This window comes from Cariama cristata, unplaced genomic scaffold (assembly GCF_000690535.1).
Source record: "Cariama cristata isolate BGI_N322 unplaced genomic scaffold, ASM69053v1 scaffold16793, whole genome shotgun sequence".
Taxonomy (NCBI): domain Eukaryota; kingdom Metazoa; phylum Chordata; class Aves; order Cariamiformes; family Cariamidae; genus Cariama; species Cariama cristata.
In genome coordinates, this window is record NW_009610332.1 from 16,280 (window position 1) to 28,415 (window position 12,136).

General features: G+C 37.6%; 1 protein-coding gene across 1 annotated transcript in view; it reads right to left on the reverse strand.

Moving 5' to 3' along the window:
• The window catches only part of MSH3 (mutS homolog 3), a 112,913-nt gene that overhangs the window by 15,185 nt on the left and 85,592 nt on the right, over window positions 1-12,136 (reverse strand). Inside the window, exon 20 of the mRNA XM_009697857.1 lies at window positions 10,155-10,312. Within this exon, the coding sequence (XP_009696159.1) occupies window positions 10,155-10,312 (158 nt within the window). The remainder of the gene's footprint in view (window positions 1-10,154; window positions 10,313-12,136) is intronic.

Here is a 12,136-nt window from a genome sequence, read left to right on the forward strand (position 1 = left end):
GCAAAGAATGAATGTAGGAAGGCATCAACCAAAGTTCTGGCCAAAACCAGCTAACTTATAGACAAGTTGCTCTGCTGAGATAAACACAGTTTCTATTCACTACTCAGTCTCCTGAGGATTTCTGTATTACACAGAATACCTATAGACTGCCCTGCCAAACACTGCTGTCACCTCCAGACAGGAATTTCATAGCCTAGATTTTTATGATAAATGTATGAACAAGCTGACTAGATGAGTCTTCATGCCAGGTTTTGTGATTTAACTGATATTTCTAGGACAGACAGGAAGACTAATCTTCATAATCCTACCCTGTAAGCCTCAAAGAAATCAATAAAGCTTAATAAAGCAATAAATGGAAGCAAGGAGTTTTTTAGTTTAGTAACTGGTCTTTTGAGTTAAGAACAACAAAGTTCACATGTGATATAAAAATCAGAGGCTATATGCTATTCTGGCAAAATACTGAAGAGTTTGTCATAAAGGACAACTTACTATTGCTAAGTATATGAATGCACAAAACATATGCCAGTCCAGCCCAATGATGTGACTAATTTTGCAGGTTGTGGCCAACACAAGAATTCCAAAGAAGGCACAGAAACCCTGAAATGGTAATGACGCAGTAACTTCAGGGAAAGATTTTTCAGTAGAAGTTAAAAAAAAAAAATTACATTACTATGTAATCTCTCATGTATAATTCCAAGTATAGTATATTTTATTTAAGATTTACTACAAAACAAAATCAATGCAGACCCCCTCAACAGGTGAAAAGTAATACCATCTTAGTCCACTCACAGAATAAAGGACTAACACTAAGATGGGACAGGCCCATTTAAGACATAAAAGCTCTGCAAGTCTTTCCTGCACAGCAGTAACCATTTAAAAATGTCATCAGCATGCTGCACCCTCAGCAATCAAGGTTAAATACACAGAGTAGCTTTGGATGGAGGATGTCCATTTCTTCATCGTGTTTAGTGAAATCACTGTGTAGGAAGAGACTTCTAATGAAGAACGCTTCTAAACTATTTTCAAGCAAGTGAGTTCCTGGGCAGTCTCTTTGCAAATACAGCTTATCTGTGAACCAAGCAATGCATAGTAGCAATGAATATAACAAGCTGCATTCTGGTCATAAACTGCTATCTTTGTCAACCCTAGTTTGCCTATTGCTGTGCAAACAGCACCATTTCTGCACTGAAGCTCTGAAATACTGGAGCTTGTTACTTACTTACTATTTTAAATACAAAATTTTTACCCCTCTGTCCTGCTCCTCTGCAGCTCCCTTCTACTGATCAATTTAATTCCAGTTTTACCAGTTAAGCGCAACATTATTTGTCTAATTACAAAAAGCTGGGAAGTTTTTTTGTCACCAGCAGTTAGATCAATGGAACATTCACTTCCATTAATACTTACAAGCACTATTTTGTTTTTACTCTGAAGTGATTTACCTCAGATTTCAATTTGTTGTGAAAAGCACTTGGAAAACGTTTTCCACTCAATTTCCATTCCAATAGAAACATTCTATTTTCCCTGCTTTACATACATCTCCATCTCAAGATTTCTTATAAAAGGTACTCTTAACAAGCCTCAGAGCATTTTAATCTGTTAAAGTAAATCATGCAATTTTAAATGTCTTTCAAATTTTAATGATGGTGACATTCCAATGAAGCAAAGAAAAAATACAGACATCCAAAATTGACCGTCCAAATGTTTGCAGGTGTCAACACAGTATTTGCCTTCCATCATGATTTTTAATCATACTAAAATTTGTAATGATCCCATAAAGATGTACATTTTATCCAGTTAAAAAAAAAAAAGTTTGTCTAGGAAGAAAACAGTGAGGTTTGTCTACTAGTTTCTTTCAGCTCCACACTCTCTTGACAAAACAGTAGTATGAATTTGTCAAGTTTCAGAATTAAAAAATGTTAAAATATTTAGAGAGTCCATATCTTCCGTAAGATCCAACCTTTTTGAAAGTCAATTCCACTATTTAGAGATCAGACAAACCATCTTAGTTAAAACATACAGAAGAAAGCATTATGGCATATTTGATGCACTGCCTTTAAAGAAATGTGGATTGATAAGGGCTAAGTTTTCTTGTTTAATGTGAAGAAATCCTTCATCTCTAAACTGTCTTCTAAGATTTAACAGCATTTCTTTTCAGATTATCATCTCCTATCTCCTAGACCATGCCAAAACAAGGTAAATATTAGGGACCTTAGCAAAACTTCAGGTGTTCCTAAAGGTCCCTGGTATGAAATGTAAGAATTTGCTACACCTAGTCACAGTTCTGCCTTTGTAATATACACTTGTAGGTGGAATAAACTTGTACTCCTCCTACACGGGAGAGCATTATGCCAGTTACAAGCTGACTCCACTTTGTTTTTTCACCTCAGCAGAGGAATAGCCACACTCTGCTGTGCAGAGTAAGAGGACTTGACAGAAAGACCATATTATGTACATTCTCCCGAGTCATCTGCATCTCAAGTTTGTGCTCTTCAGCTGGTGATCATGCCATTGACAATACATGAACTCTTTCTGGCACAAGGAACATAAAACAAAACAAAGGAAGTAGTGTGCACCAATGGGAAAAAACCACTCACACACACCCTGCAAAAACAAGAGATACCTGCAGTCCTTGCATGTGTTATGGGAAAGAGGTCAAGGGTTCCATACATCCTGCATTCTTGTACAAGCCTACAGAGGCACAGCCACAAACTTTCCCCTGTTTTCTGGCTCATAAATTCTCTTTTAGGTGATGACAGTCATGGCAGAGAAATAATACGGGTGAAAGGATCCATGATGGCTGTAATAACTCATACAAGAAATGTCACTTTGGGATACATAAATGCCCTTTCCTCTTCCATCTTCATGGATCCAATTGCACGTGACTGACATGGGTCTTTCTACTCACAGGATGATGTAAATGAGGAATGCCAGTCACATCAGTCAAGCAGGCATTCAAATACTGCTTTTTTGGATATAACATCAAGCTCTCTCCCATGTGAGTATGCAACGCTCACAAATTTATGTGGCATGAGCCACATCTTGGCCTTGTGGATTTCAAGATCAGTTGAAGATACTACTTGAGTGCTAGCAGAGCAAGCACTGACAGGCAGCAAGGGAAGTACAGCCACCAGCTGGCAGAACATCATGATGCATTGAGTTACCCACTTAGAGGGACTCTGTGATGAAATGCCTTGGCCTTTAAAGCAGCTTCCTACTGACAAAAAGAGACTTAATCTCATCAGTATCGCCACATTAAGCCAGGCATACATATAAATAATGCCATTTCTTCTTTAAACTAGAATGTATAATATAAGTTGACTGGCTGGTTTGTGTAAACGGTTGAAAACATGCATGGTCACTTTGTCCAAAGAACTGATAGGACAGAAGGAGCTTGCTTTCCTTGCACCTATTCTATTTCTTAGAAGAGAAAGAAGGATTATCTGGTGGGCACTACTGGTGTGCCTCTAAGACAGAGTGCCACTGTGTCACAAGAAAACAGGCTCTATAGTGATAAAAAATCCAGGCTGGAGTGATGTGCTGGTCTGGGACTCATTGGCAGTATCTTGCTCACTGACGCTCCTATGGCAAACTAAGTAATGCATGCACCTGGGATGTCTTTTCAAGGGTAGATACAGCCTGTTCATAGATGTTTTGCTAGATTCTAGAAAGACTGGGCAGGTGAGGGGTTAAGTAGAATACCTGAACTGTGTCACCACATGCAACAGCTGTGAGGACACAGCTGATACTCACATGGATAGGTCCTCAAATGCAATTTTCAATAGCATGAAGTGATCTTCAGTTGGCAAGTCTCTCAGTAGCACTGTTGTCCATTCTAGTGATCAAAATTCGTTCCTTTTACTGAACCCATTGATCGACTCAGAATCGCCACTCCTTTGCAGGATACATGGCTGGAACTGGATCTTGGCTGCTGGACTTGAAATAAAATGACCCAACTAAGCCAATGGCGAGGGGGAGTGAAAATTTCTCATTATTTCAATGTTGGATGAGGCTGCCAGTTCTTGACCAATGTAGAAAACATCCTTTCCTTTCCTCTGCCTCCTTCCTCTCCTTATAGACCCAAAGATCACAAACACTGAAAGCAGTTTCCCGTGTATGAAGGGCAATGAGGTAGGCCTCTGTGCTGAGGTCTGAAGACTGCCTTCAAAGAAACCTTCAAGAAGCCTGAACCTGATGCTCTCTTTCGGTTTCCACATCTGGGAACGCAAGCAGACCGCATGCATGCCAGGGAAAACATGCAAGTACCTCAGCAGGACACAGCTTCTACTGAATCTATCAGAGGCTACAGGTCACTGTATGACGGCAACAGCTTAAAGTCAGAAGGTCTAATTTATACAGCTCTGCAACTTCATCATGCCAAACAGACATGTAAGGACCAGCTGCCTGAAGACTTCTGCATTCTAGTTTTAGTTGAATGAGCAACTATTACACGTGTTCAAAATCATTATACAAGACAGACAGACAAGAAAATACCAAAACAGCTATATAACTTGCACCCTGGAACAGATAGGTTCAGGATTCCACTTGTGGCCATGTCTGTCTGAAAGACCCTGTATATAGACCTGTAATACAAGCTAGAAGAACAAAACCATCCCCCTCTAGCCAAGGTGAACAACCACCATCTGTTTTCACAATGTTTTCAGATATGCAGTGGAATCTGAACTAAGTGAGTATCTCCTAACTATAGACTCAGCAATGAGGAGTGCCCTCCATGTTAAAAATACATTTAAATCATCTGTTACAAGGATAGAATGTAGGACAAAGTTCTGTACACCTCAGTACATGTGATGTGAAGAGACTATACCAGGACAATTGCCTTGAAGAGCAGGCAACTGCATGTCTTACATAAAGCAAAAGCATTAAACTGCTGCTTACCTAGGCAATCTACCACTACCACCTGTTAACCTGTATTGGTAACGTCCTCAACCCCTGTTTTCTTAATATACCTTCTTAGACAATTCAAACTCTATTTCTTTGCCATCACGAGGATTAAAGACATGCTGAGAATCTGTAAACAGCAAGATAACTCTTTTGAGAGAGACAAAGTGCATGAGAGGATAATCTACATCATCTTACTGATGGTTCTATTTATTCCTTTAACCTTTAAGCATGCAGCACGTAAGCTGCAACAGGCAGTTTTCAAATGCAATTGAAGCATAGTGCACTGTATTAGTTCAGACAACTGAAGTTGCATCTTTAATAGTATGCCCCGTTTGGCTGATGGTATAAAACTTCACTGGAAGATGTATGTCACTATAGTGTGACTATGCATACTTAAGTCTGATAATGGAAATAAATGAAATAGCTTTTATTTCAATACAAGAAGGCAAAGACAGGCAAGTAAGTGCTTTAGGAAAGAAATTCTCCTTTGTCCCTTTACCACCACCTAGAGTTGGTAGAGTTGGTCTCCTTCACACTACTCTTTCTAATGGTAGATTGTGATTTCAATAAACTGATTCTTAGTATCTTGAATACAAGGTATTTGGTAATTTTAACTACTTATTAGCTTGTTTATTTGAATATATTTTACTTTCAAATTGTTGTAACATTCTCTCTCTCTCTCCTCCTCAATTTTGAAAATTAATCCTCACAAAGAGCTACTGGTGAACTACAGGAAGCAGGCTGAAGTTTTCTAGCTGTAAGAAATTATATCAATAATTGATTATAAGTGGGACCTCTTAAAAGGTCAGCTAACTTCAGCAGCTCAACATCATCTCTTCTGAACGCATGATTAGGTCAACTGAATTTCTTTCATTAGTTTCTCCATATGTGCGTGTCCACACTTGCTTTGTCTTTCTACACAAACACACAGAGAAACATTATATTAATTTCAATGTCTGAATAACTATATTAGAAGAACTAACACAAATTGAAGGTTAATTTAAAGCAAAAATTGAACCCATTTACTGCAAGGAGAAACTTGGATAGGAATTTTCAAAGATCAGACAATTAAGCATTCAAATCCCATTAAAAGTCAATATAGACTGGGCGCTGACCTTTCCAAAACTCTTCTAAAATTCTTAAATATAATGGCACTGATTAAGTTAAATTCTTTAAGCAAAGGTTGCATGAAAATGTTATCCCTTATTGGAGAAAGAAAAAAAAAAAAAAAGAAGAAGAATATCAACCAGCAAAACATCCTCAAAATATTGTGCACTCCCTCCACGTTACATAGATATCCATTAAATAATAGGAATAGCATACGGTCTGAAAAGTAGTAACTTTTTTGAACGAAAATAATTTACACATACATTGACTCATGAAAAAAATAATGTAAGCATGGAATTTCAAGTGAGAAATTTATGTAAACACTTCAATGATACAATATAGAAATCTATGCTAAAAATAGCTTTAAATAAAAATACAGAAATATGGAGAATGACTTAGTGTCCTTTTACTCTGATGTTATGAAGCTAGAGCCACCTAACAATAAAGCAAACTTTTTTACTTATTTCACAATCCCTAGCACCCCCTTTCCAGGATTAGGAACAAACAATAGCCATGTTGGTTTTACACATAAGAAATAGTGAGATCTGGGAAAGTGCATAGGAGCACTCAGAGACTTCCTTAAAAAGTGAGTAACACAAGCAGCTTACTGTAGGAAATTACTCGCCTTGCCCCCAAGTTTTCAATTTACAGATTTTTAACAGCATATCATCTGTGCTTAGGGACATGATGCATTGGAAGATTCTCTCCCTTTCCCCTCTTTAGGATGAAATTTCTCAACACTACTCTGAAATGTAGGGACTAGCCACAGCACTGTATTGTGTCTATACATCCAGTAATGAAGATGAATCATTCCTATTTTCACTGTACCTGTAAGCAATATGATTCCTTTTGCATCTTTAAAAACTTTTAACATAATGCAGTATTTAAAGTCAATTTAGAGAAACTATAATACTGAAATACAAAATACATCCACATGAAGAACCACAGTAGCAACCTTACAATTTCCATGGAAACCCTACTTAGAACACAAGATACAAATCCTAGACAAATGTTAATCTCTTAAATGTATATAAATTCACACTTCGAAGATGCAGTCTACAAACAAAAAAGAGACTGCATTATAAAGCAGCAATATTTTAAAAAGTTGAGCAAGCAGCAGAACTGTTGGTACTCCCGATGCATGGAACTCCTTATAGAGTTAGCTTGTAAAGCATCCCTTATTGGAGGGGTGCTATGCTAATAGCTGCATCTGGAAAACACACCATGGCAGTGATGAAAATAACTTGGAAACTGACATCTTCCCATGGAATGTTTTTAAAAGATTAAAAACATACCAAAGTTAACAAAAAAAAAAATCCCATTTTCCAGCAAGACACTTGTGGCCTGAGGTGGCAGTGCAGGAAGGTGGTCTGCACAGTTGTTATCCTATTCAAACAAACAAACAAAAATAACCCCAAAACAAAACACAGAGGAAGAAAACAAAAAGGCAAAATTGGTAGTGCATTAAGAGAAAATCTCCGATCTCTTCAAGCTCATCCCGTACCAGAGGAGAGCTCTTGGGAAAAGCTGATGCTTTAGGAATGTATGTTCAGCCAGACAAAGCATTAAAGAAACAATGTAGGACATCATGTGGCAGCTGAATTTATTGTTTCTCTTCTCGAACCAGGGATGAAAAACTATTACAAGAATAACTTCCTAGGGCTAAAAAATACCATGAATATAACACCACATTAACCTGGCCTGACATTTTTTAAGACCGAAAAAAACCAAACAAACCAAGAGAGGTGCCTACTTCCTGGACAGTCTCTGTACACCTTGAGCCTCTGAGTTGCAGAATCTAGTAAGTTAGTCCTTTTCTTGTTGGAGAGCGTGAAGTTCATGATTTGGAGAAAGTGAAAAAGAAGCAGGAGTTAGGCAAAGACCAGACTGGGCAGTAAAGACCGTTTTGTGGCTACTGACAATCAAATATAGTAGAACAGAAAAGAGCACCGACAACTCACCTACTTGGGGAGCACGTATGTCATTACTTGGAGCAAGGGAAGCCCCCATACTCCACAGGCTGGAGCAAAATCATGATGCAAGTATTCTAAACATTTGTACTGGAAGGAAAGCTACAAGTGGGTCAAGATCTAATATCCTGTAAGTATATCGCAAATGGCTAATGCCTATCCCAACAGTACAATCGATTCCCTCAAATTACACTATACAGAAAAACAGATTTACAGACAAAGCAGTTCCACTGATAATCTTTTACAAATTGAAGTGACCATCCTGGATTTCTGAAGCAATGCAATACATAAACTCAGGGTTTTTTTGCTTCCCGTTAACCTTTTAACTAATGCATGACTATTTCTAGCTCAATAACATATTTTCAATTTTTTCTTGATTAATATTGAGCCAATTAGTTTACTCTTAATTGCCAGTGCAATGACAAGAATTTAAGTAATTTTTTAGTATATTCATCTGGTGTTTGACACATTTCACATTAAATGAAGAAAGGAATATCCAGCTGAGCTTCCAAAAGCTAATTTAGACAGAGAGGGGGGCGATATATCAATCCCCTATGTAGAATCTCACTGGGCTCCAAATTAAATGGTCTGAAACCTCACAGCCAGTAAGTAACAGACTCTAGGTCTGCTTGTCTTGAAATCTAAAAGCATAAGTTTTACCTTCAACCACACCTCTTTATCAGAACAGATATGAAAAATACCTATAATATACAGAAAAGCTAAGTGGAACCAGAGAAATACACTGGGGACCAGGTGGAACTCCAATATATTGATTTCTAGGTTTTCACACTGTAAAGGACAAAACTCCAGTTTCTTCACTTTCTAGTGAACAAAATGGCACGCCCAGTGACTGTGTCACATTTCTTAATTTTTCTGCAGAAATAATTCTCTTGCAATGACAGTCAAAAGTAGAGGAAAGCAAATACTAAGCTTAAAGTAACAGACTTATACGTGTATGGTTAGAAATTAAGTCAGTGTGAACACAAGTAAAGTACTCTAAGCTCACCTACAAAACAGAGGAAGACAAAAATAATCTTCAAATTGCGAGTAACATTGTGACTTTTTTTCTGTAAAGCAAATCAGATTTTGAGTATCTCCATGCCCCCTTGAGAAATGCTAATCCAATCAACCAGCCAATTACTTTCAACACAGGGAAAGGGTAGAGAAAAAAGTTAACTATTTTGAATTTTCAGCTCCAATTAATTTTGGAAAAATAATACAAATAATTTTCTAATTTGTTCAACTGCTTAGCACTGAAGTGCATCAAAGCACAATTTCATTCATCTTTGTCATGACACAGTGAGGCATAAGAATACATCTTTATATGATGATGCAATCCCAGATGAGCAGTATTTCAGATTATCTGTTAAAAAATAACTCTGAAATGCACACTGCCATCACAGAACTAGAATTTCAGGAAAGACAATTCTACCACAGATACATGATTGTTGTGAAACTTACAACCATAAATAATTATCCATCTCAAACACCATCAGTAACACAAAATTTTGCTGGTTAAAAAATAGGTTAAAGAAGAAGGAGGAAAAACAGATGGATAATCCTTGGTAATATTAGATTATAAATTATGAAAGTTTTGACACTACTGATAATCTTTACAAATTACTCAGCACTATCTTAAAAATGAGACTAAGTGAAATGAACTGCCATTATTCATTCTTTAAAAGACATCAAGTAAAGTGTGTTCAAGACTGATAGTACAGGAAGGATAGTAAGCCTAGAATATATGCAGCACCAAATTCTCAGTCTCAAATATAGTGAGTATACACAACTGCGCTGCACAGCAGAAACTGTGACATGATTTTTAGAGGTGACAGCATGCACTTTAGGAGAAACATCATTTGGCTATCACCCAGCAGAATAAATTTGGCTGAGATGTCCATTCAGGCAGATGAAGTTACATATCTGGATCTTAATCAAGACAGACACATTAACATTCTTACCCTTTAAAGGTTCAAAGATTCCAAAACAAGAACTACAGTTTACCAGAAAATCAGAATCAAAACCTAACCACCAATGCATGTATTTAAAATGAAAAAGGAAACTTCAAGAATAAATTCTGAAGTTCTAAATGAAAAGTGAAATTATACTTTGCTATAGACACACATACCCTGCCACAATAACGTTTTCATAAACATACAGAAAGTTTTGAAAGATTACCTGGTAAAAATACCATCCACAACACCAATTGTTGACTCCTCTGCGGGAACGTAAGAACCAATCTGTGCCATGACTGTGATCAATGCAACTTGCTTTATATAGGAGCTCTTTCCTCCCATGTTGGGTCCAGTTATTATCATGACCCTTTCACCATCTCCCTGGAAATATAAAACAGTGATCAAATATATTGTCCTGCACATGGTGTTCTTATAAGAAAGTCTGGTGTGTGTATTTTCTTAGAGGGATACAGGACAAATCTCCAGGATTAAACATTCTGGTTATAGGTGAACAGCTTGCTTCATTCTCGGAGTTCATCGCATTCACTTTTCAAGATATCATGAAGTCTCAGATGGATAAATCTTCCTAAGACCCCTCCAGGCTGGTGAGAGAGAAGCATCACAATCACCTTTCATGACTCTTGAGCAATACAGACAGTGAGGGGGGAACCTTCCCCTTCTCCATCAAAGAGCCAAGAAAGCACTCCAAGAACTTTCTGTGCAATTTTGTTTGGAGAAAGGGAGAAACTCATCGGCTTTCAGCATAGCCAGCGCTGTCCTCATTTGGTTGTGATCTGAGTTCCTCTCCAGTTACAGTTCTCATTGCCAAATGGGGAGAAGATCTGGCTGCCAAAGACGTGACCTAGATTTTACACCCATCCATAATTGCTTGCCTTGGTACAACATAAGCGCATTCAAATAGACTGGCTACACAAGAAATCAAGACACTGCCAAGTTTAGCAATACTTGTCTGCAACACAGATATTGTGAGCTGACTGTATGCAACCTTTGATTGATCAGTGTGTCTAACCACTGAAATCCTATAAAAAATGAAATCAGATGCAAGAGCTTGTCTCAGCCATAAGACTCCCTGCAGTACTGCCACATGTCTATGGCTCCAGAATAAAACTGTCTTCCTCTGGTGCAAGACAATTGATAATACAAAATTAAAACTCATCAAAGAATCTATAAATCTCTAAAGATATAAATCTATCATAGCCTAAATCAAGACTAGGAAATTAAGTTAAGCAAGAACTTCAGACAACTAGACTTCTCCTTTCTACTGGATATATACAATGAAATCCAGTAACTGACAAACTAACCTAACCAAAAGTCAGTATATTCCATTGCCCCCCGGGAAGGGCTGGAAGAAAGGACAAGCTGTGCATAATGAACATTAGCCATGCTGCTTAGGAAATTTGGAACAGATCAGGCACTGTGACAACAACAACAACAAAAGTCTGCACAGAATAAACCTCATAATCTTACAGATTTGTTTTTCAATCGGACTTTAGAGAGGCAAATAAAATTCAGATAGGACTGTCACTTATGTCATAACCCACATCATACAGAAGACAGATGCAGTCAGTATTTATTATATGTAAAAAGCTGGTTAGCTTTTGTGAAGAAAACCCCATCCATAACAAAGTCGCAATAAAGTCAAAACCCAGAAAATACCATTATCAGGAATAAAGGATGGATGTAATAAAATGCATAAGACTATACAGCAACAAAAGTGCTAACATTCTAGTCTCCAAGGTACAGTTTCAATACTGCTACTAAAACTTCTTCGGAGCCACCATTCAGCTCAATACAACAGAATTTAAAGATACTTAAAACCAGAATGAGTTAATCTGTTAAAATGCACACATTTCTTGCATGTGTTTGGTATCCTTCCAGTGTCACTCCAACCATGTTGTGAGACTGGTGGCTGGTTTGCAAAGCCAGCTTTCAGACAGAACATAGGCTGTAATATCCGTCCAGAGAACCGATCTGCCCTTACAATTGCAAGCAACCATAGCTAACATCTTACTGGAATTTATGGTTGAAGTTAAAAGTACTAATAGGATCCATGAATATCTGGGGAGGAGAGGGGGAACAGAAGAATTAGATGCTTATTTCAGGGCACTGTAAGAAAAGTTTTCCTAAAGTTAGATACTTGACAACATTTTAGCTGAAAACATGAGAGGAGATGCATTTTCCTGC